General features: G+C 36.6%; 1 protein-coding gene across 1 annotated transcript in view; it reads left to right on the top strand.

Annotated features, from left to right (window-relative positions):
• KBTBD11 (kelch repeat and BTB domain containing 11) overlaps positions 1-16,204 on the top strand; it is a 31,912-nt gene extending 15,708 nt beyond the window's left edge. The window contains exon 2 of the mRNA XM_072408420.1: positions 5,716-16,204. Within this exon, the coding sequence (XP_072264521.1) occupies positions 6,400-8,319 (1,920 nt within the window). The 5' untranslated portion in view covers positions 5,716-6,399 and the 3' untranslated portion in view covers positions 8,320-16,204. The remainder of the gene's footprint in view (positions 1-5,715) is intronic.
• Positions 16,205-27,092: the final 10,888 nt, after the last annotated feature.

Here is a 27,092-nt window from a genome sequence, read left to right on the forward strand (position 1 = left end):
ACCACCACCACCTACAATCACTGTTAGTGAGTGTAAAGAGCATTTACATTTCAATTTTGCTACTCTGCTGGGAATGTCATGTGTTGTGTAGTCATCTAAATAGCAGGATATCTGGGTATACACACCGCTTGCTGACTTGGAAGAGTCTGCTATCACTACTATAGGAGACAGTACTCTCCCAGGGGCATAGCTGGGTTCTCTTTATAGAAAACATAGCTTGCTCTTAAACTCTGTCATGGAACTATTCTGTTCTTACTTGTAAAATAAGGGTTGTGGACCTCATACTAGCAATCTTTTGCATGTTTTACAGTTAAGATATGGTGATGCATGGTGTAGGTATTGTTCTTACATTTGTGGAATTCTTCTTTGGGAGATGTCTCTGGTTGAAGCTTTCATTTGAATAGCCAATATAGAAGTTTTGGAACAGTCAGACTGACCATTTTCACAGTGACTACTGTCAACACACAAGAACTAGTATGCTGTGCAGCTATATTATTATATGTTATTCAACATCACTAAGAAATGTGGTTCTAGGCTTTAAAAGTTGAATATGAACCATTAAATCATTACTTGGCCATTATCTATGTTAGTAAAATGTGAGTGGCTTCCTAAAGTATTGTGATTCCTAAAGAGATATCAAACAAGGGTGCAAAAGCAAATATATTACTAATATTTAATACCAAATTGTATTATTCATAAGTCAAACAGTAATCATTGTTTGTTCTAAGACCGATAAATATCCTGGCAGGGAAACATTAAGCACGTCATGGTTTATGTGTGACTTTTGCTCTGCTAACTAACTTCTACTGTTTTTGTGACCTTGACAGAGAACAACCTTGTGTCTGAAGACCTGCTAACTTTGACTTTGACTTAGATTGAAGTCTCAAATTTTCTGATAATTTTATTCAATTACTTAGACACATATTATCAGTAGGTTTATGCTTCAACTTAATGCAAACCTAGAAATTATAAAAAGGCTTAAGAACTTGTCACATGTAGAAAGAATCCATTCTCCTTTGGATCAGAGCTTATAGTAACAGATATTTATTGGAAAACTTACAGAGAGAGCACCTATGAACTGTTTCCCTTTCATATCCTTAAAATGTTTTTAGGGGTTGAAGGATGGGTCTGTAGGCTTAAGGCTTGACTTCTGTGGCATTGCAAGTGTACCAATGGTGCTCTGACAACCAGGGCATAACACTGAACAAGTTACTAAGGACCCACAAAGAGGGTAATCTCCAAGCTCTGAATGTATACAAGCTGGTGATACAAGCAAGTGGTGGTGTTACTAAAAAAAAATTTTTTTTAATGTTCTAGACCTATCTGACCTGATTATCTGTGTCATGGTGAAGATATGCATATATGCACCAGTGGCTTCAGATGAAGATAAACAATTACAGGTTTTTATATCTCACAGCACAGGATTCCTTGCAGAAGATGAATTGGGATCTGCACAGTGCGCCCAAGGGCAGACATAGGTAGTTGCAAAGTGGCCCACTCCAGGAACTCCTGAGAACTATTCAACATAGCGGAACCCAGTGTAATTTGCTTAATGCTTCAAAAAACATATAATTTCATATCCTGAATAGCTGATTTGGTGGAATATTGTTAGGTACAAAATAGCTCTAAACCAAAGCTCAGGAAAATGAGTGGGTCCACTTTAATAATTTGTCACATAAAATCTTAAAAGGAAGATTGTGTCCTGTTAGAGGTTACTGATGACAACTTTGTTGAAAGTAATTGTTGCTTATCAAGTGAATATGGTTTATTAACTAGTATTTCCACTTGTGGGTGAAGTGTTTATTCTACATGTTGACAGATCATTCTACCTAATCTAGGATGTTGTGTATTTTACATTTCTGCAACTACATTGGATTTATGGGGGATATCTAGTTTTCCATGCATGTTGTCATTAAAAAACAAAATATCCTAAGCACCTGCTGGGCTTTGAAACAACACAGCTGCTAGCTTTGTGATAACATATTAAAAGACAATAGAGCCGGGGCATCTAAAGTCCTTTGTGACCAAAATGTGTCATAAAAGTTATTTAACATCTAGTCTCATGTGTGACATTGTTGTCATATAAAAGTATTGCACTACTTTCTGTGTGTTTGCCTTTACACAGTTTGTGTTAGAGCTACATCTCTTGCTGTGCTGAACCAGTGTAGCCAGTGGGTTTTCATAATAAATGTAACAGATGGTGCCATGCAGAAACCAGATAAACACTAGAATCTGCTGATCCTGATCTGGCGACTTCTTGGTTTCTCCTCATCCGTCGTGCCTTCTGTCTTCTATACAGTCAGGGTTTCCTGGCATACATTGGGAATTGGGTTCTACAGTCCTACCCTTTGTGAGTCCCATTTTAGCTAGTACTAATCTAAATAAAATAATCCATGCTCTTTAAATATATATATAGAAACCAATGACAAAACTCTGACTACTTTGAACCTATAAACTGTGTTAATTCTTGGAACAATATTGATTCATGAGATTACAATGGCATTCCTGTTTTAATATGGCCATAGAAATGTTCCTAATCTCTAGTTGTTTTTGAGTAGGTGAAAATTTCCATTTACACTTTATTGCTGGTATTCATATTTCAAACCTATTTATAGTGAATGGCTACACATCACTAAAAGTGTTTGGCATTGGCTTTCTTGTTTTACATTCTTGTTTTACAGTAATATTGGACTACCTAATAGATATAGGGGCTTCAAGCATGACCCTTTACATCACCAAAAGAAAGGAGTCAAATTTATTCATGTTTACTGTGATTACCCAATTAAGTATAGATAAAATAAGTAAATATTAATTTGCTTCTTACAAAATTGGAGAATTAAAGCAAGTATTCACTCAGACTGAAGATTGAGGACATGTTACATTGGACTGCAAGGGATCACTGCGACTATCGACCCATAAAAGTGCTTCTATTCTATTCACAATACATGATAGTAGATCTAACCTTTCAGCAATCCAAACCAAAAAAGAGAAAAAAGGTTCTAGATGTACAGTAGATACAGTTTAAATAAAGTACTATTTTGCTCAGTTAATTCCCATGCTGAAGCCACTGACAGTTTAGACAAATGCATGTCTTCATAATTGCCAGATGCAATAGGCCTTATTTATTAAAGCTCTCCAAAACTTGAGTGGATACACTTTCATCAGTAAAGCTGGGTGATCCAGAAAACCTGGAATAGATTTCTTAAAAATCATTTGCTATTTCTTAGCAAATGTTTTCAATCCTGGACCAGATCCTTTTTAGGTTTGCAGGATCACCCAGCTTCCCTAATGAAAGTGTATCCTCTCTTGCCATTGGAGAGCTTTATTAAATCAGGCCCAATAGATCATGTTATTTTCTATTTACATCTAAGTGGCATCCTCCTGATCTCTGTGTCTTTATTACAACATGCAATGCGATATATTTATTTATGGATCAAACAATCTGACCTCTGTTATTAAGGAGTACATGAGATACATTTTCTAATGCATAGGCAGTTTGCAATTATTTATTAAGAAAAACACTATGTCCCAATATTAAAGCACAATGGAGTCAAGCTAGGCTAAAAAGGAACAATATTTTCTATGAAATTATATTTCCTTTTTCTTGTGTAAAGTCAGCAGTTTGATTTATGATAACTTATCTGCTACAGGTTATAGTGAACTAAAGGCCATCACATGTTGTACAATAAATCCTGCAACATTATCCTTTCACCCATTTTATTGATCTTCCTGCGGTGCCGCTCCCTTACAGTATTGGTATCATACTGTATTTTAGGCAGTTAAAAGACATTATATGAACATTATCCTATCCATAGGATTTCAAAGCATTGGGTAGCGAATTGTGTGCTCACCAGTAATTTCAAAAGTCAACAAACACCATTGGCATGAACTGTTGCTGGGATTTTAATAATGCTGTGCATGCAGTAGGTGTGATCTGGTCAAAAAAATGTGGTTGCCATCCATTTCTGGATTACACTGGGATGTACAGTGTACATCTTTGCCATACCTCAGTACTAGAATGATCAAATCCCTGTGTGCATGCACGGGAGCCACATCATTCTGGCTTGTCCTCTCAAGATGGCCGAAGTTCCTGAAACTGGAAAAGTATGGCGTAAAGATGTTGGTGCAGCTGAGGGAGCAAAGGAAGATGATTTTATTTCTGCTTTATAGGCACAAGCCCAAGATTATTCAAGGCATCTGAGGACCCCCAATTTATATTTTCAGGGTTTACATTGTGACGAGCTGGAGGGTGTGCTGTTTTTTTTTTAATTACTCAGGTATAATATTATCTACAATTGCAACATCATATGGTATGTTAAAATATACTTAAAAATATTGACTATAACCTCAAGATTATATAACATATTAGAAATGCCATTGTATGAATGGCTTTTCTAATAATTGTTTTCCTGACACGCCTGGTTGTTCTGTCTGAAATGTATGTTATTTTTTACATAAAAGTAATATTAGTGTATACATTTGTAATGTGGCTATATTGGCACCTCAGTTCTGTGTTAAAGTACACCTTTACTATGGACCTAGTAGGAATATATGAAATCCTTACTTCTTACCTCTAATGTGCTCATGTTTTATAAAACAGTTCTCACATACAATTGTCAATTAACTAAATAAAGCAACATAATTATACCAAATCTATTGGTGGCCAAATAAACTGTATTATTTTCTAATGATTTCAGTTTTCAAAGTCATATTTATTAAATAGCTGCAGTAGAACTAGGGAAAGGTTGTTAAGTCTTCTCAGTTTTCTGCAAAATAATTAAATTGATGGTGCCAAAATACTGATTTCTGCTGACAATTACTTCGCATTGTCAGCAGGAATTGAAAAAGGAAGTGAATATGTGTCATTCCACTCTGCTACAGTATATTTTATGTAACAGATTAATTTCAAAGTAAATTGTCACTTCTAGAAGTATATCTAACATCTGCCCTAAAAAAACAAAAAAACAATACAAACTGTCTTTGTGTACCTTTCAATACCTTGTCTTTGTAAATCTTAACTTAACCTTTGCTGGCATACTAATATATTATATGTTTTGGAACAGTGGTTTAGAAATTCAAACCATACGATATTCCCTGTATGACCAACTGCAGGGACTCCAGGTTAGTGGTACAATTCCCTGACATAAAACCACACTGCCCAAAATTGGTTACTATTTGATCAAAAGTTCTACATTGTGTGGTTATTTACTACAGATATCACACATGACTTCACTGACGATGAAGTCAGGAAGGACAGAGACATATTATTGTGGAGTCAAAAGAAGATTACCATTATACAGGGTCACTGCATAGTATACATACCGAACCAGTGAACTGGGGGCTGCTGAGAATGATCTGGGGTACTTAAAGAAACACCTGGGGATCTTTGGCGGAGGACCTAAATACCTCATACTGTCTATATTAAAGAATAAACAAGTTTGGGAATCTAGCTGCATGAAAGTGACAGTTTTCTTTTGGGCAGTCAGGGAATAGAGACACACATTTCTGCAGCAATACCTTTTGCTTAGATATCCAAAGGACTCAACTCAAAGTTCTCTTTTTTCTTTTCAAAACAACTTTTTTTTGTTGTTGACTACAAATTGCCTTTGTCTGGTGATCTAATACAAAATGGGATGTATTAAAAAGTTACATCTTTGTTACCTTTTCAACATAATAAGATAAAAATATAAATTTGTTGTTTTTTTTTTATTACAGAACAAGCTGTCATTTTTTTGAAGACCAGTGAAAAATGATATGACTTTTATTACTTCGGAAATGTACATGAACTTGGACTCACATGTGCATGGCAAAGAACTTGAACTCAGATGATGATCAGGTTGACAAGTATAACTGAAAGCTGCTTAACTTCTGAAGAAGAGTATATCCGTCCCAGCAGTGTCACCTTAAAGATAATCAAATGTCATTCATAATCTTGGCACTTCTCCAGCTGAAAGATAACTGTATATAATACAGAACTCTTCTGATCACCTTTCTATTCATTTTCTTTGCATAGTAATTGATTATTTAGTCAACTGCAGACAGCTGTTGTTGCTCCTTTTCTTGTAATACAGTTTCTACATATCAAATATATTACAGTGTGATTACAGAGTGATCACTGCATACAATCTGAACATTTCTAATTTGAAAAGGAAAGCAATAAAATCAAAACTATCTTTTATAAGCAAACATTAGAGACTTGAAATTATTGTGAAGTTCAAGAGTTCAGTGCTATTTGCTGCAGTCCTGACACACCCCTCAGCTCTCCAAAGCCTGATCAGCAGTAAGGTGCAGTGTTGAAACAAATCCTCTGCAGTGTTTTTCCAGTAAATCAGAACTGAAGCAGTATAATCTACAAGAAATTACAAGTTATGTAACTTCTTCTTCAAAACTCCTTAGGACATGGAAAACTCAGTGTCTATTGCACCTTACCCTGAAAATTTAAACATAAGTGATGTGAAAGCTGGGTCTAGTCCGAAAAGGACTAGCGGTGGGGTGGAGGCCAGTGGCAGTTCAGTGCACCATGTGGAGGCCAATGGAGGATACAGTCATCAGACCAGTCCAGCTGTGCAGGTCTTACATAACTTGGAGAGTCCAGAACAAATATCTTACAATGATACTGAGGACATATCAGTTTCTGAACCATTTAGTGAAGGCAGCATAGCACTGAGTGGTAGCCAATGGGATATGAACAATGAACTTGAAGAAGATGTTGAGGAAAGAAGTATATCTGAGTCTGTGTCAATCAGTGATAACCTAAGGGAACAAGTGCAAAGACAACAGTGGGAAAACAGAAAAAGAGAAGACTTTGGTAACCATGACCCAGATAAATCTAGCTGTAATCAGGAAAGAAATATACCACCATCCCTTGTTCCTCTAGGAAAGCCAGACCTGGTGATTGAAGTTACTGGTGGACAGAGGATTAAAGCTCATAAATCCATTTTAGCTGAGAAAAGTGACTATTTTAAAGCCCGATCTTCAAGAGATATTCTTAAGATTAAGGGTATAAGTTATCAGACTTTACAGTTACTTGTGGATTATATATATAGCACGAAGCTTGAGGTGAAGCAAGATAACGTGGTGGAAGTAATCAGTGGGGCAAAGTTTCTGCAGATCCCTTGTGCTGTGCAATGTGCCATGGATAGCATGAGGTCCCAGATATCACTTAAGAATTGCTATCAAGTACTGTATATTGCTAAAAAGCAAAGACTTAATGAGCTTAAAGAAGCAGCCTACAAATTCATGAGTGACAACTTCCTTCAGGTTCTGAGAGATCCAGCAGTCTATGGCCGACTGACAGGTGCGGAGAGAGACTTGATTCTGCAACGAAGAATGGATGGAAAGCAGTATTTGGTAGTGGCAGAAATTAATGATGCCTTTGAGCGTTTGAGCAGTAGTAGTAGACCCCAAAGCAGAGAGAGCAGCAGACCACAGAGTCCCTCATCAATTGTGTCACTGGAGGATGATACAACAACTTATCATGTGCTGTGCTGCAATGAAAGTACTGGGCGCTGGAGGTCTCTTACTAACTTACCCGAAGAGGTTAACACTAAAGGCTGTGGTGTATGTGTTCTTTATAACTATCTATTCCTTGCCGGGGGCATTAAAGGTAGCGGTGAAAAGGCAAAACTTTCTGACCAGGTCTTTTGCTACAACCCATTAACTGATTCTTGGGAAAAGATCCGACCACTCACACAGCCCCGTTCCCAGCTAAAACTTTTGGCCCTTGATGGTTATCTGTATGCCATTGGGGGTGAGTGCCTCTTCACAGTGGAAAAATACGATCCTCGATTAGATCGCTGGAGCCCAGTAGCACCATTGCCTAAGGGTGCATTTGCTGTAGCTCATGAAGCTACAACCTGTAATGGTGAAATTTATGTGTCAGGTGGGACTCTATTCTACCGTCTTCTAAAATTTGATCCCAAGAAGAATGAGTGGCAAGAGTGTCCTTATAACAATAGTCGACGACGCTCTGCTGGTATGGTGTCCCATAAAGGCTGCATATACCGTTTTGATGTCAGTCGGGAGCATGGTCTTAGTGTGTTCACCTACAATTCCATGGCCAGGCACTGGAGTGAAGGGGTTAACCTACGCCCTAGCCCAGGACCAACAACCCCCAGTTTACCATTCCGATGCACAGTGATTGGAAGTAATATCTATTGTGTAAATCGTGCTGTCACAATGAAATTACCTTTGCCACCAGAGGGAAGTGGTGGGGAGATGTGGAATTGTGAGCCAGAGCTCCTCCACTCCCCAGGAGAGGCTAAAGGGGTCTTATATCCATTTGTTCTATATTTGCCTGAAAGCAAGTCAGTCCATTAGCAGTCTAAATCAGCATAATTATATTTTTTCTTTGGCATGTTTTTAAATGTTCATTATTGACCAAATACATAGATAAATGCCAAGACCATACCTAACTACAAAGTGTGCATGATACTGTCCAGTTAACATGAACACCTAATTAGGCATCATTGTAAAATAAAACCAGCACATACCAGATCAAGATGTAATTGCATGTGATAGCGATTTTACTGTGTTTAGAAAAAGCAATGTGATGGGATCTTCAATTGTATTGAAGAAATGTATGGTAAATAATGCAAATGAATTATGTCTGACAAAAGCTGCTAAACATTGGAACATACATTGAATAAACTGTAATAACTCTAACCTTCTCATTCTGCAGTGGTCCATACCTATTATGTAAAGAATGATCAGTCACAACTAGGCATGCATGATTACACCTTTGCTGGCATTTTATCAAGAGTAAAGCTGAGCCACACAACATGTATTTTTCTCACCTGACATTAACTCCCTACTAATACATGCTTTCAGTGCTTGCATTGCTGGACTGGCAAAAATCTTCTTTCTGCTTGCAAAGTTTATGCATATAGTTTGGTGTTATTTAGTTGCAGCTCAGCAGATACAAATTATATGTGGCCACATTGAATTCTGCCATATGTAAATCAGTTAGGATCTATCTGGTGCTTTAACTAAAAAGCCAGATAATCCCAGAACCAATGTCCTAATTTATGGTTTGTAGAAATTGTCATGTAAATCAAAGCAACTACCTGCCAATCATGCTTTTAACGTCCATACTGCAGCAAGGACTGTTGTGTCGTTTTCTAGACATTGATAATGCCCAATGAATAGGAGTAGAATATTGGCTGTCTCTGCAGCAGCATAATGGGGTCTCTGTTTTATGTATACCTTTGGTTTCTCAGGGACTGGAAGCTGCACACTTTTATGTTGCATCTGCAGTTGAAAACTGTCATAACAATTCTTTCAAATATAAGTGTTCTTTTAGGAGTACAGTTATATTTTAATGGATGGATTTGGATGAGAAATAATGATAAGACTTGCCTGTGTCAAAGCTGTGGCACGATCTGATGCAAAAATACACATGATTGATTTTAAAACTAAACTCTGGGCAAACAGTTTAACTCTGGGCAAAAATATATATGAAAAAAATTGTATTTCTGCTGTTCAGTCAGTGGTGTATCCTGCACCTATAACAGACAGCACAGCCAGGTCCTTGACTCTTCTAAAGACTATGTTATCCTGATTGCACAATGGTTGAGCAGAAACATAATAATGAGGTTATCTTTCTGCTATCCTCCTGTAACCATGTTCATGAATTATACATAACTGAATTAAATTGTGCTTTTTATGTCTGCCTAGAGTTCAGTTTTATAGTAAAAATAAAAGTTCTGATCTCATTAGAGAGAGATTTATTCAGATTCATGTAGCATTTTTTAGGTTTTCTCTTTTAATATACTGATAATCTAATATTTACATGTTAGGTCACTGAATATACACAATGGCTTATTGTAGTTTATTCATTTCTGTGCATAAATTGCTTTTTTGTCCTAGAAAATTATTTTGTTTAGTGGTACTTAAATCACATGTATAGTCTCAGAGAGACATATTTGGGTCTTGTTTGTAAATGCAGTAAGATGGAAGAATTGGAATGGAAAAGCCCCCACTGTGGAAACAGTTTTACTGGAAAATCAATTATACATTCCATTACAAAGCAATTTTGTCCCTGTTTACTTAATGGGTTTGGAAAATACACCCATGGATACATATATTTCTAACATCACAACTGGATACTCGTTATCAAGATTATCAGTTAACACACACCAACATTTTGTGCTGTATTATATAACTGGAACATTAGGGAGAAAGAGTGAAATACTAGATTCCTTATGTAAACGTACTGTGATATGTTGCTACATGTCCAAAATATGTCAATGTGGATCTAGCAATAGAAATAGCTAGTATAAAGTTACATCATGTCACATTCTTTTCTTTAAGTGATCTGAGCTGACACTTTCTAGAGGTGCAATTTAAAGAACAGTTGATTTTTTTGCATTTTGCACTGAAAAAATAGGCTGTTTAGCCATTATTTTTTAGGGGAATTAGAGGTAGGCTTTGCCTTTAAAGCCTATGTTGGCAGTACACATTTAAATGTGTTAAAAAAAATCTAAAGCCAAGAACAAACATGTACTGGAGCTTACCAGTCCCGATGGTGTACTGGTGAAAGTAAATTTAGCCAGACAAAATATGAAGTTATCAGCTAACAGAACAGATAAAACAAATGGCATATATAGAATTATAATTGCTATGTATACCCAACCAAATGGGATCTAACAAGAGGGAACCTTCAAAACCTGTCCAATGCTTTTTATATTGATGATCTGATATTTACAGGTTAGGTCACTCATCAAAAGGGCCCTAAAAAGAGAATAATTTTATTGGGGTTTACATACACTTTAAATGTTTACTTATGTAATTCCAAATCTAATGTTATCAGTTACTGCAATTTCCAAACTGTTTGTGTTCCACGCACTGCTACACTGAATAAACCAGATTATTTAGAAACCTCTGAGTAGGCAATTGTGTGGTTCCTCTTTTTGTAGAGTTTGAAATGTTTAACCTTACATTCAGAATGCATGAGACTAAAGTTTTATGTCTATAAATATTTATTAGCACCGGTAGACTTAGAAACCATGTTTCTAGTGGGCAGATTTATAACGAGGATCTGTTATCTCCCACTTACATCGCAGGCCCTTTAAGTACGACAATTGCTTCAGTCATTTAGTTGTAGAAAAGTGCTATACAAAAAGTATTTCTTTTTCCAAAAGAACATTCTATTGGGTAAAAATAACATTTGGTTTCTGCACATATTTAAAAAACTTGTACTTGGAACTTCCAAAACTTGTACCATGCCTAGTCATGCCATGTAGACAACATGGGGCGTGCAATGAAACAGTGGTGACTAAGGTCAGTGACCAATTCCAACCAATCTAATCAAACCACTTATGATATTTTGTACATTACTACTGCATCCTTTTGGATACGCCTGGCTTTTTTATGTAATGACCAAACTTTATATTGTGCAGTTATATTGTGAATCAGATATTCATTTAGTTATTCAACATAAAGACTGACAAAGGGTAATATAGGAAACAAAGTATTTTTTATGTAGGTCCAGTGAATTAGTTGAATAAAGACATACAATCAGGTTTTCAGAAACTTTCCTTTAAAGAACACGCACATAAAAAGGCAACAAACCTGTACCACAAGATCAGGTGTAAATGTCTACTTTCTTGTAAGGTCTTGAGTGGTACCATTGTCATTTTTGTTAGTTTGTATTGTTTTAATGCATTTTTCCCATTTTCGAGTTTCCACTCTAGCACAGATATCCCCTACATGTGTAAAGTTTATATTAGAAGCCAACCTCCCACAAGAATACAAGTTGCTCAGTTTGAAGCCTAGAGCTGCTGGCAAAGTTGACTAGAATGTTTGGTTTACTTTTAAAACTTTGATCCAGTGTTCAGCTTTGTTCTAGAATTTACATGAGTTTACTCTAACTACTAATCTTGTAGTTTGTGTTCATTTATAAGTGTGCTTTACGCTGAGTGTTTATATCATACAGGGGTAAAATATTTCATACAGGGCCACCTTAAAAAAGAAAAGATTAAAAGCGCTTTTTAACCCTTTAAGCAAACATATACATGTCCCTTACATTTTATAGGTGTTTTCAATATACCTAGTTATAGAATAAATACTTACTTAAAGATTCTGTAGCAGAGAGTGAAAGCCATTAAAGTAACCAGGGCTTTTGTGGTATGTATTGGTTCAATGCTTGTGATGTGAATAATATACAGCTCAGCAAAGAGGGTGGAACATGACACTCAACCTAATTCTATGAATATTCTCTTTTATTTTACAATGCCATATCACTGTTAAAAAGGAAATTACAGTAAAGGTGAAAGTGGTTTCAGGTAGATTTCACTTACTGAGGTCATGTAGTCTTAGGTACCTGTTTATTACAGTAGTGTGTTGTTATTGCAATGGTTTTAATGGAAAACGCCACTGAAACGTTGCGATTTGGAAATACATAGATAACACATTAGATTGCTGCCACTTCAATTTTGGTATCAAATTTGGACAGTAGATTACCCACCCTACAAATCTGTATACCTCACTGTCTTCCCATTTCCTATAATGGTACTTTTTTATATTAGTAAAGCACTGTGTAATATGTTGGCGCTATACATACTGTGTAATATTAGGGTCTGAGTATAAAGTTTAGGCTTATGCTAAAACATAGGGGGGTGATTTGTTCTTCAAAGAACATTCACCTAACTTTATTAAGTGTTTTCACAACTTTAAAAAACATTCACTGAACCCTTGAAGGACTGAATTCATGCATGCTCATCCATCCGTAGCAGACGCCAAGACCCATTAACTAAGAACATTCAACAGGGAAAATAATAAAGCAACCTGAATTAGTTAATATCTTTAATGTAGATTCAGTTTGACATCCCATTTGAGAATTTTATGTTAACCCACAACAGACAGGCTACAAAATAAAAAATTCCCTTTGGAACAGAAACAAAAATATTTATAAAGAGTAGTGGGGACAGAAGGGAATGTGCTCCTGGGACGTTGATAGAAATCTGTTGGTTTGTGCGACACAGACCAAGCCCAGGTTTGCTTTATAATATTTTAGGTGGACTTTTTGACTATTGCACAGTAGTAAAAATTTTATGTACAATTGGCAGTTTAGTGAACAATTTTACCTGTTTTTTCTAAAATTCCTATTTTAGCTGTTTTTGACTTTTTCTTGAATATTCTGAAACCACAGAGAGCAACTTTATATACAGTGGCATTCTTTTGAAATGTAATATTTCTATGGTTTATTTACAGCAATTCTTTTACATGCGGTAGTGTTGCCTTTTATATAGTAAATTGACAGGTTTTAGAAGGGAAAGAAAGAAGGGAATTGATTGTAAAACCAAGTCCTGGGAATCTAATTTTCTGAATAGTCTTATGTGTTTATTCTTGCTGGCTGCAGGCAAGTTACAATCCATGTAATACTTAACTTTATGGTTTAGCTACACCCCTTCCTCCTTCACCATAAAGTGATTCAAGCTTATAAAATGCTGCCAAGGACATTTTACAACCTGAAACTTTTTGCACAGCTTTGTATTCTCTGTTAAGGAGCTAATAAATATATTTTGCTTCAGTATACTATTTTTAAACTACATACAGCAGAAGGCTTATGACATTTAGTGTAATAGGCTATATGAGATTATATCAGGAATCAAGAATGGAAGATATACATAATTCCTATATTCTGTACAGTCTTATGTCTTCTGCTAAATTGTATCTTGACTCTAGTGATAGTCAATAGAATTATAAACATGAAATGTATTTTACATACCTTTAGCCATTAAATATTTGCTGTTCTGACATCTAAAATGAATCTGTAAAGGTAATCCAATAATTCAACCTCTAGGGTTGAATGTGATTCAAACTGCAGGAAACAACATCCTCCACCAATCATCTGTATTAATTTTATTGCAACTAGAAAAGCAGCTCAGCATACAATGCTGGATATCCTAGCAATTCCCCCGATGCTGGGAATTAATGAACTCCCATTCGCATGTGCAGGATTTGCCTCATTTCAACCAGGCCAATCAAGATGGCCAAAAATCTGTAACCCAGATGAGAACAAAGTGAAGGTAGCTGCACCCGGACAGAGGACACGTGAGTGTAATTTAAAAGTTCTGACTGGGCAGGTAAGCTTGTTGCAGAAGTGACATCACCGGTCCCTTCTGCAATATATGTCATACCAGCTAAAAATTGCTCATTATTAGGTTTAGTTATGCTTTAAGTAATAGTTTTACTTTTTTTGGCAATATCCCTAATCAAAAGCTTTTAATGTGTTTATTCTGTTAAATCATCTATCTATATGTGTACTGATTAGGCTTTTTATATTTATGTGTAGGACCTTTTAGTAATGTGTAAGTGAGTGTTGCTTGATGTGTCTGCTCACTTTATTTTGTTAATCTGTGCATCAAACCACAAAAGAAAAAAATAGTTTTGTTTATAGAATAGAACATTAGGAATTCCCACTGGTACAGTGTGATGGCACACATGTTTACATGTCTGGGTGGCAATGAACTGTTATTTTAGAATTTCATTCCAAAATAAATAATAATATGTTTGCTGTAGAAAAGAAAAGGGGTATAGAAAAACAAAACCAGAAATATATTCATGGAGAATATTCATTAAACGTTTCTCATTTTGTTAACATTCATTGTGATTTGTCTGTGACTGCCTAAAAATGGATAAGTAGCAATTGCTTCAACCAGCAGTAGGTCATGGACCAGTTATTGGTTAGTGGACTGTCTTACATTGAGTTCACTAATGTTCGTTAATGATGGTGTTAAGGCATACAGGTAAAGTTGTGATACCAAATCAGGGATCAAAGCTGACAATTAAGAAGGTCATAATGGCCATTAGAAAATGTCATTAAAAGACTAGGTTATGTATATTTAAAGCTGCACTTTAAACAACACTTAAATACACAAATTAATTATATCAATGTGAACTGTTCTAGCAAGGAATGTGTAATTCTGTGATTTGTTACACTCTTACCAATGAACACAGCAAAGTCTATGAACTCCTTCAGAATATTCTGCAACTAAGCAATGAAGCCTGGTCAAGGGCCACCCCATATGAATGCAGTTGTAGCCTTTGCTCTGGTGTCCTGTTTTGAATTGACACTGTTGTGCTAAACAACAAGCAGACTGTCTTAGGATCCTTGTTTAAAGGGGAATACAGAAAGCTAAATGAATTTACACATTTATTATACTTTATAGGATTAAACTGAAATTTTAAAATAAAATAAACTAAATAATTTTAAAACTCAGTCAGATAGGGGTTTAAAGCCCCTTTTTAATACCTGCATTCAAACTGCATAGCAGAGGTAGTGTTTTGGGGGGATAAGGATTTGTGCTTACATGGTGATTACCATGATTTCCCAGCTAACACGCTTTATTCCACGTCTCACTTTAGACCTCACAACACTGGCATTGGCCTGCATATATATAGATCAGTGTAGTGCTTTTAAACACTATTTTACTGTCCTTTGAAAAGCAATGTGTTTGTCAATCTTCACCACTGTCTTACAGACACTTTACTATGTATATAATAATTGTATGTCTCAGTGTTGGCTTACATTCCTGTTTCCTTTCACACTTTTGAAGCTCTTGTTTACAGTCATGTGTTTGAAATTGTTTGACAGGGGAAATTTTTTATAATTCAGTGCACATTTTTTAAAAGTAATGTTTCTGGGATAATTTGGTTTGAGAGAACTGGAACCAATTAGCATTTATTTATCTAAATCTGTTTTGGGGTAATATGGTTTATTGTAGCCATTTTTTGGCATGTTTCTGTATTTCTACTGGTCTGTGAAGCTGCACAATGCTATGCATTTAATAATAGTTCAGCATTTAATATGCATTGTATTTCCTCTTTGTATCTGCTTTTCACTTATTAACCTTCCTTGAACAGATATGTGATTTTTAACAGCTAGTTTCCTAAGTGTAAGAATTGAAAAAATGCTATTGATTCTTTATTGCGTTTTTGTATTGGACAGCCAAGCTGATTGTAGCAGTAGTTTTACCTTTGCAATTATTACTACTTTTACCTTCCAAGAACTGCAAATCTCAGTATTGCTTTACTATATGATATACAGTAAATAATATGTACACAAATTTTAGTCGTGGATCATCCTTTCAGCTTTTATTTGTATGTTAAATCTCATGCAATTCTGATAAATGTTATTATAAGATAACTTGCATTGTATTATAAGACAAACTTGTAATATTAAAATAGTGTTCTAAAGAAACTTTCTGGTGTGCTAATTTGTATTATTTAAAAGATATAAAAACAGTAATAGGACATATTCATAACTGGGTTGTTTTGTAACCTTATACCAGGGATGTCAAACTGGCCTGTGGGACAAATCTTGCCCGCAAGGTCCTTTATTCTGGCCCCCCCAAAGAATTCTGAAAATGAATTACATCTGGCCCGCCTGCCCGCTACTACGTTTTGCAGCGAGTGATGCCGCTACTACAATTCCTGGCATCACTCACGTCTATAGACCAGCGGCCTATGCGTGGCGCCACATTATTGTTCTGTTCTTTTGACTGTTTCATAGACCCAAGTAATGCCCCGAATTGTAGTCTCGGCATCGCTCGCGTCTATGGAACAGGATGTGAGATCACAGGCGCCTACAGTAAAACATTGTAACTGTAGGTCTGCATGCAAATTATAGAAACGGCACAGCAGTTAATTTGAATCTTCTATATCAGGCAGTACCAGCAGCAGGAAAACAATGGGTTAAATCGTCTGAACTGTATTTCTTTGATTGTAGTACATAGCTGGGAGGACTTACAGTATTAGGCTGAGGATCTAACATAGTGTGCATAATGTTACTACTTCACATCATTTTCAATACATTCAATACATGGACATTATTCCTGTACACCTATCATGTGACACAAAGCCTAGGCAATGATCACATGGTGCCTGACTACCAGGGGCATTGTGTTTGTTTCGATGCATGAGAGATTGTATAGTGTAATATTTAGTGTCAGACAAACTTGTGATGTGAGAGGATGAACAACACACAGGCTGCATAGATAGATAGAACTTAGTCCTTTCAACCCTAAAGTGTGTGTAGAGGGGTTTGTTTTTCTTAGTTATGGATGAAGTAGTAAACTTCATCAATTTAAAAAAAAAAATCAAGTTTGGCCTCCAACTTGGTCTACGTTTTTGATTTCCGCTCTTTATGTATTGGAGTTTGACACCCCTGCCTTATAAGCTTGAGGTTCTGCGTGTTTGGGAGGGTAGTGTTATTGTAGCATCCATGGTGTATAAATAAGGGACATGGCCTTAATAGTATTCCTTTATGTATGGTGACAGATATCAGGAGGTGTGTGTTAAAATTTAACTTTGGGTAGATGTTAAAGGCATATAACAGTTATTTAATTAAACATAAACCATATTGTTTTATTAACAATAGAAGTTTCAGTATCTGAATTTGACTTGGTGCTGCCCCTTTGTAGTTCCTGTAAAGTAGCCCAAAGAGATGGGGGTAGAAGAAGCACAAGCAGTCTATCAGGTGAGCTGCAGTAGTAGGGCCATGCTGATAGGAAGAGGATTAGTAATAGATAAGCTACTATATATGCTTGAGCATGAACCAAGATTTATTCCCTCAAAATGCCATTTTCAAAAAGATGCTGAGTCCTCATGTAAAGTACATAACAAAAGAGACACAAGTTTGTTACACACTTTACATGAGGATACAATGCTATCAACTGGTGGCTAAGAAAAATGCAAAAAAGGTCTTTTAAAGGAGAACTAAATCCGCTAATCCCAGGGTGTCCCTGTCTTGCTTCCCTTCTTCCTCCCAGAGATGATCTTTGGACATCTTGATTGTCTGTGTCAGGATGATGTAACTCATTCATTCCCTACACATTTAACGAAAGCCGGGATTGCCATATTTCCTTGGCAACTAAAGCTAAGGTTTTGCTAAATCACCCAGGTTTTCCCATGATAGTTTATCTTGTCAAGTCTTGGAGAGTTTTAATAAATCAAGCCCAATGTCCTATCTCTTTAGCCGACATATGCTTTAAAATGCAAAATAATGAGTAGCCCACATTTGATCCACTGGTCGCAATGCAGTATAAATGTGTTAAATGCACAAATCTGGTGTGGAGGTTGCTTAAGTCTTAAGATAACTTCTAATAATATAAGTAATATAATCTAAGCAAAAGAACAATAGCAGAAAAGCACTCATTTTGTATTTGGAAGCAGATACACAAAGCAGATGGTGTAATTATGTGATTATTCTTTTCACTGAACTAGTGATTAGTCTTTTTGTATTCACTGGTTGTATTGGTAATGCAATAATGTTATGTGACTAATGCAAAGCCAGAAATTATAATTGCCACAGTATGATGAACAGATGAATCAAGCTCACAAAATATGCTATGCACTTCGCTTAAAACACAAAGATTTACCAAGCGGGATGTGCAGTTAAAGCAGAACTTTCATAAAAAACAACAACACTTACTTTTACTTTCCCTCAATTCTATCCAATCCCAGCAGGTCCTGCACTGTCCCAGCTTCCTTCTTACTTCCAGGATAGATGGGACAGTTGGGATGGCCATCTTCTCTCTTCTTCCAGTTTTTACTGGATCACACAGGTGCGAGATTGGGTGACGTTTTTTTCCTGAAAATATAGAAGAGACATGCAGATCTTCCTGTGCGTGCATGAGATCAACACTTTTTTTGTACATTTTGGGAAAGCCTTTTATGATGAATGCCTGATTTTGGGCATGCACTAAATGTGAATCCTACATGGCTGCCATGGCAGTAAAAACGAAAGGAGAGGGGCCATCCCCAAAAGAATTAAATAAAAAAAACACACACACACATCAGAGACTATTTGGTCAGCTCATCTGCTCATAACAGGTTATGTTGTAGGAGCTGGTTAACCGAAAGAGCCTAGAAACAAAAGGTACAAAATCCCTATGTTTTTGGCATAATTCTTTGGGCACAATCAGTCATACTTGGTCACATTGTCCTTTTGCAATGCCTTTCTACATTCTGCTCTAATTATATACTAGTGTTGATGTTCAAGTTTAGGAAGATTGACCCAGACATCCAACATTTGGTTTATTCAATTAGAACCGGGAAAACTGTGTTTGATTTCCAGCTCCTTTTCTGTGGACAGTGGACAGTTGCTGCCTGCTGTGCCTAACAACAACAGGCAAACCTGTTGTTAATGTACAGAGCAGGCAGCAGTTTACCACTCTGTGTAGATAGAGGACTTACAGATGAGCTTATCATGTAAACCAACTGGTTGGCAAGGCAGAATTTAGCTTAGGTTTGGATATTATGAATTTTTGTCACATTTCTGCCAAATGACCCTTAAACTAAACTATGGCAAACTCAATTACAGTACACTAAATACTTGTCACATGGCTACTGTTTATGGCTAGTTCTACAGAAGCTCAACAAGACATCTAGGAACTTCCCTGAGCATATCTTGATGGCTACTGCAAAGTTACAACTAAATCAAAAGTTTCTCTTGCAGTTACAGAAATCAAAATGAATAATATCATGCTCATCAAGAAATACCTTCATAATGGAAGCAGCCCATTTTATTGCCAGGAAAGGATAAAGTAATGGAAGAATTACGTTTTCCTATTATAACAAGGTACTTTGACATGGGGTGTTCTTTAAGATTAAGCCCCAGCTTCACAAATCATCTTTGACATGGAGACTGTGGTTATGTACTGTACAAAGCACTTAATGTTTAACCTGCAGAGGTAGATATATTTCCTGAAAATGAGACATTGGACTTCTTCCAAAGTTTGATACTATCCACAAAACCTTAAAAAAGTGTAACTATTTGCCACAAGATTCCTAAGCTGCTTGTGGTGAAATATGTTCCAAAGACATGTCACCAAAGGAACATTTTTAATGTGTGCCCAGTGTTGTAAATTTTGACATGAAAAAAGTGAAAATCGTTAACTGGAATTCTAAAAGCCTCACAGTCAAACTTTGCTTAAACATGTCAGCTTGAGACTATGGCCCTTTAAACATATGCAGATGTGGATTCATTTTGGTAGTCGCTATTTTTGTCTCTGATATGTGTATTGGTTTTTCTGGTACATTGTTTAAAAATGAAATGCATACAATATGTTGTGTAAAAATATAAAATAAATTTTATACCATATAAAGTTTGTCATCCTAGATACTTGGCATTCTTTACCATAGACATATCATTACAATTTTTTTTGTTTTTTTTTTCTTTTGTGTTTTCATTTATTTTATTTTTTTTAGTGCATACATGCTAAGTAACGTATACGTGTTACAGATACTTGGAAGAGTGAAGCCAGCCTTTGGTACTTTCCAGAGCTGCAATCTACTTCATGGATTGAGATGTTGTCTCAAATGTAACATTGTGTTAACGCCACCACATGTGCAGTTCCTGGCTGTGTTCACAAATTTCACAAAGATGTGCCCCTGCTGCATCCTCATATCTCCAGTTTTGCTGCAAAGTCGCAATATGATGAAGGATACAGTGATGCCGCCTAATCATCTCTGTCTAGGCCAGCGATCGCCAACCGGTGGTCTGCGAGAAAATTTTGGTGGTCTACAGCTCTGGCTCCAGGGGGTTTAGGAGAAGGACCCTGCTGGGGGAGCGCACCATCCAGAGCCGCGGACCATGTCTCCTGTACAGATTGTAGGCTCAGGGAGGTGAGCGAATTGTGTCTCTGGACGAGGTCTGAGACTGCAATGGGAAAGTGGGTGAGTTCTGCCATCATGACGTCACTCTGGGGCAAGTTTCTTCCACTTTGAGTGACACATGGCTCCCCACGCATGCACGGTCAAGAGTCCGTGCATTTAGTGACCTGTAGGTCTGAAAAGGTTGGTGACCACTGGTCTAGGCAATGTCACTGGACTGAAGCTCAAGGTGGCCCAAGTTCTACTCATTTAGCATCTGTCCATTTAAAGAGATTTAGTAGGTAACGAGAACAGAAGGGGGATCCCCTGTAATGTAAGCTAAATATTTTATTAAAGCTAATCTGTCTGGCCTAAATATTTGGGCACTTATAACACCTATGCCATTTTCAATGGAAAAAGATGGAATAAATTGATGCAAAAAATAAACTGAAACAAAAGCAGGAAAGGAATATGTGGGAATGACCTTGAAAGTTAATGTATTACAGAGCATGATTTGTAGAGCATAACAAATAGGTTTTAAACTGCACAAGGGAGATTTTCTGTCTGAAGAAATGAGAGGGCAGATCAGACACTTATTAAAAGTGTAGGAGGTAATAGATAGGCAAGAGAAATACTAAGCACCTGCTTGGAATTAGTAAGGAAAATACATGGGAGCCTTTTCATAACTGTAAATACAATACTCTATTTTTCAGATGGTTAGTATTAAGAAAAATACATATTGCTCTGGGCTGTGGGATATCATTTCTTTAATTTTACAGAAAGAAAAATGATTGGGGGAGAAGCTGCTGGCTGCAATATGAGAATTGTGGGTGTGGGTGTGTGTGGGGGGGGGGGGTATCCTGTTCAAGATACTCTACAAGTGAAGGGTGAAGAAGTCTGGCAATGACACAGTCCGAGGAAATAGTCATTATTGGCACATGGCAGGGAATGGATGCAAAGCTGCAGAATGTGTTCCCTATTTAGAGGTCCCATATCCAGAAGTGTAAGACAAAAACCTTTATGTAAAATAATGTGGGTCATGTATAGTAGCACCTCCCAAGATTACATTCAAGAATATATGTTACATAAAAAAATAGAACTTTTAGGGTACTTAAATGAATAACAAAACATTTTTTATTAGCACATATCGGCAAAAACTTACAGGGCTGGAGTCCTGGACCTGATCCATTCCATGTTTGCTGGATCACCCAGCTTCACTGATGAAAGTGTTTCCTTCCCGCCTTGGAGAGTTTTAATAAATCAGGTCCTTTAATCTTATACCTTCATTATTTGACACTACCTGACCTCATTGTTATAACTTATGCTGTATAGGTAGAAGATTGGCTTGACAAAATTCCTAGCAAAATACGTAATTATTTATTATTTATTTTGAGGCTTAGTGTATTTAATTGGCTTCATGTAGGTCCCTGCCTTCCAAAGGGCTAAATGCAATCAGTGTCAGTGAAGCTTCTTATTATGCAGGCCATTGCATATCCAGAAATGTCTTCAACATTGCAAGAATATGTTCAGATGATGTGACTTAGTATTATTAGATATCACTATAACCTAAATTATGGTTCATTTATTAAAGTGTCCTAAAAATAAGGAAACATTCAGAGGCCATTCGAAATCTGACTGGCTGGCTGGTAAATATCAGTTATATACATATTTTTTTTTTAATATAGAAAGCTTCACGTCACTCATTAGTAGTTGTACAATAGCCTGGTGCTGTATGTATTTTATACACACAGTAATAATGACAAGTGTCAGGAAACAGCACTGTATCTGAGTACCCCCCCACCCCAAAAAAAAAAAACTCTTTATTTTCTTTATTTAGTAATAGAATTGTTTTAATTCTAGTGTAGATTGTTATATTGAACATTTCACCTTATAACCATGTGCAGAACAAGAAAAATGTTGACTAGTAAAAAATAAGATGTTAAATTAAATATCACCAAATTATGAATTCCTTTCATCAAACCTAAAAAGCCTCAAATAAGACAGCACCACTAACAATTATATCAGAGGAGATGACAATTTAGTAAAGGATTGCAGATTTCTATGGATGACCAGTAATGAGGAGGCTCCAGGCGACTTTCTGCAGCTTTATGGTTATAAGGTAAAATGTTCAGTACAACAATCTACACTGGATTGTAAACAATTCTATTACTAAATAAAATAGAATTATTAATTGGGGGGGGGGGGGGGGGGGGTATTTAGATACAGTGCAGTTTCCTGACACTTGTCATTACTACGTAGATAATGCAATATTTTCCTATCACATTTCAAATACCCTTTCTCTTTTAGGAGTGACTAATTGCTGTCTGAGTTGGCCTTATTCCCAAGCCCCTTTCCCCTTCCCAAGTCCCTACATATTTTATTTTAGCAGCTGGTGGTCAGTGGAACCCCAGGCTTCCTCCAGAGGTTGCTAGTTCTTTGACCTTTGGCTGACTGACCTGCCATTCCATGCTGACTGTATAACTCTGGATCCAACACTTCTTGGTAGAGCCAAATTAATCATCTATAATTATGTTTTTCATTGCCTACAAAGGTGTAATTCTAACGACCACTGGCCACCAGTTTAGGATGCTTTTGTTCCAAACTGACCCCCAATAAATTGGCTTTAGCAAAAGATGCTTGAAACCTAGATTTTCAAGTGTTTCAAGTGTTTCCCAGAGGTAAAGGAAAGTTTCAGAAAGACTTTTAGAGAGTGTGGCACGTGTCTGCAGGGTCTGATGAACTCACATCTAAGCAGCAGCCTCAGGGATTTTGGATGTTTACATAGGAGAGGTGTTTTTAGGTAAATAAAAGCCATAACTATATTAAATGCACACATAAACTTATGAGAAGGCTATTGTTGAAATGAACAGTCTAGCAACAGGGTTTCTTTAATTTAATTATCAACATTTAAAATTTTTTTGGTTGTAAACAAATCTTTTAAAAGATGCTCCCCCCCAAAAAAAATAATGAAAATTAATATATAGCATAATGGTGAGCACGTATTCCAAAAAGTAGGAAATAAAACTTTATTATAACAGTTTCTCCAAACCAGGAAAATAGTAAAGGGCAAATGATCAAACCTAAAGCTGACAAGAAAATTAAGGACGATTGACAACTATGTGTTAGTGCTGGAAACTTTTTCCAGCTATCCTCTACATTTAGACATCCACACAGCCGACATCATCCCATTAGATGACCTACATACTGAATTACACCTGGCATTTCCAGTCTCATCATAATGTATCTAAAACATGCCACATCACATTCAGCAGGGAAATGGAGTAAAAATATTCAATTGCTGCCAGGATAATACAGAAAAGGGCTCCTAATATATTTTAGAAAAATACTGATAGCAGCTGTTTTGCCAACTTTACTGTGCAATTTCTACAACCATTTTGTTCAGTTTTTACAGAGGTAGAAGCCCTTATTATTATTATATTATCTTTTTACTATGGTGATGCTAGCCCTTCCTCCAGCCCTCTAAAGCATAATTTTTGGACCGCATTTTACTACAGTCCAAGAGCCAACATTTAGGTCTCTTTCACACTTGTGGTCCTACATGCAAAGCATACTGCTGCTATGGTCCAAGGAGTGGCAAACCACTGGTTAACCTTATTGCATGTGTTTGCTTTGCTTTTGCATTGCAGTTCCTAATCAACATGACTAAATGGTTAATTGCATCTATGTGCAAAAGTGTGCAGATAATGGTTTCTAGCCCCAGTTATTTAGGTGAATGGGGGCAAAGTGGAGTCTGCAGTAGAAGCCTTCACTCAACCCCTGGAATATCCCCCACTTGGAATAGACACGTGCAGGCAATTTAATACTCTGAACCTATTTATTATTAAATATGCAACTGGGGTTCTAGAGTGAATGACACCAAGATCCCAGAATTTAGCTGGCCCACATATAGTGTAAGTGGGTCATCAATTGGCAGAGGGCCCTAATAGAGCTTCACAGTCTGCACGAATATTATGTTTTTCCCTGGCACCAACCCATAAATGTGTCTGGGGCCCTATAATGAGTCCCCTGTATCAGTCTCTATGAAGACATTAGTAAGCTACAGAGGAACTAGCTACTACAGTTTAGCTCAGGTTTGCAGGAGGACTGATAGGGTGAATTAGTGTTAGTTTATATAAAAACAAAATATTTTTTTAAAGTCTTGTAGCCAGTGATGTTCTATAATGCACAACAATATATTCCTCTAATATCCTCTAATCAGCAGCTCCGAGAGAAATTAGACATATAGGATTTCAGACCACAACTGGCCCTATAGCACTTCTGGGTTAACATGGTCATGGTTTTCCCCTTGCATTTGACAAAAGAAAGGAAGCAGGTATTATTTCAAATTGTTTTGTCCTAAAACAGTTCACAAACAACTTTCTGCACCATATGGATTTGTTAGGTATACTTATTGGTGTATACACTTGATAGCTGCTCCCAAACCCACTTATACTATGAAGCAATAGAAAAGACAGAAAGAAAATGATAACAGTTTCCCAGGAAACTACATAACATACAGTGTGAAATTCATGAAGCAACATTCAAGGACAAAGCAAAGATATATTGCATAATTAACAATGATTTGTTTGTATCTAAACTGGCAACTTTCTGACTCATTTTCATGGCAAATCTTGCTTGCTAACAGTTCCAGGAACTCAGTTCATTACACAACTTATACATTAAAAATGCTGCATGGTAGTTTTTGTAAAATGTGTCACTCAAAACATTGTTACCAAGGTTTTAAACATTAGGAAAACATGCAGAGTTCATATAACCCAAGTGCATAATACAAAAAAACAAACCATAAACACAAAACACACAGTCTCTATCTTTTTATTAAAAATAGTCCAGTTCTTTGCACAATACATTATCAGATTGTAAATATTCTTGTATTTCCACTTCAATGTCCTGCGCTCCACATTCAGTACGAAATACATTAACCTTCTCTAAAGGTTTGTTGGGAAAATGGGTGTTTTGATGCAATGGTTCTGATTTATTAAAGCTCTTCAAGACTGGAGAAGATAAACTATCATGGGAGAAATTAAGTGATCAGCAAAACTGAAATGATCCTATTGGCTATTAGTTGGCAAATGTTTTCAGTCCTGGACCAGATTTATTGCAGGTTTCTTAGATCACCCAGATTCTCCCATGATAGTCTATCTTTTCCAGTCTTGGGGAGCTTTAACAAATCAGGCCCAAATGTGTAGTAACGTACATGTAATACACTGATTTGTTTGGTTGCCATTTATTCTTTATGACACCCCAACTACGTCTAACCAGCACATTGCAACATGCATGCACTGCATTTCTGTGGGGCATTGGTCTGTCTATACAAATCAGTATATATATACTCTGCTCCAACATGTTATGTTAGAATGACTCTGTCAAGGGTGCAGTCTAGGTGGGTCATATCTCCTAAATAGCCACTGATGCGTCTATGATGTTAAATAGAAGGTGCATGGTACATTCCACTTTGGATCACATCCTGGATAGCATTCATAATAGCAACTAATCACAAATAAGTGCATTGTTCTACCTAATCGCTAAACTATAAACTATATCCCATTTGGTGCATCATTCACAATGACAGGATAATGATACCTTCAAAATACCGATCTCTACTACAATAGTAACATTTGTTTTGCCCTTGAAAGTTTATTTAAGCACTACAAGTTTATGTATTTGTTATAGTGTATGCATCAAGACAAATGTGGCAAAATACCCAAGCCAAGGGGAACATTTCTAGGAATAGCACAAAATCTAATCATACACTGCACTTGTAAATAATCAAATAGAAAGAACCCCAGTGATACCAGAAAGTGTTATTGATGATGATGATGATGATGATGATGACCACTGTACAACACAGCTGTACACAGCACAAATATTAGAACACTATGACCCTCACTCCCCCGTCCCCACAGAAGTAGAAATCAAGCTGATTTATATCATAGTAGAAGTGACCCAACTAAGCAGCATACAACACTAAAATGTCCACTAGATCACATGTTTCTTTTCCTGGGTGGAACGGTATAGACGGTAATATACAAAAGATTGCTGCCAGACTTTCCTGATTCTCCCTGATTGGAAAGTTATGGCCTGGGCATCATAGCGCAGCCTGCTGAGGTCAATTATTTTGACTAAATATCAGTCTTATCTGGTTCTTGTAGAACTGAACTGAATAATGGTTGTTGGGTTTAAACTTGACATTGTCCCGAATCCATAGAGCAACATCTAATAAAGTAACTTTGGTATGGAGTCTGGGTATCCTGGGTATCAAAATGGTGACCTGTCTGAGCTGGTCAAGGTAGCTGGTTTGGGAAGACCCCAGTATATTAGCATTTGCATTCCAATATTTTACCCTCAATGCCTAAACATGACAATGCACACATTGATTCTGTCTCTGGCATATGATGCCATTATGTGTCTTCGACAGAATCAATGCCAAACTTGTCAGATGTTTTTTACATGGTTTAGGTTTGTCATTTCTCTGT

The sequence above is a fragment of the Pyxicephalus adspersus genome, chromosome 4 (genome assembly GCF_032062135.1).
Source record: "Pyxicephalus adspersus chromosome 4, UCB_Pads_2.0, whole genome shotgun sequence".
Taxonomy (NCBI): Eukaryota; Metazoa; Chordata; class Amphibia; order Anura; family Pyxicephalidae; genus Pyxicephalus; species Pyxicephalus adspersus.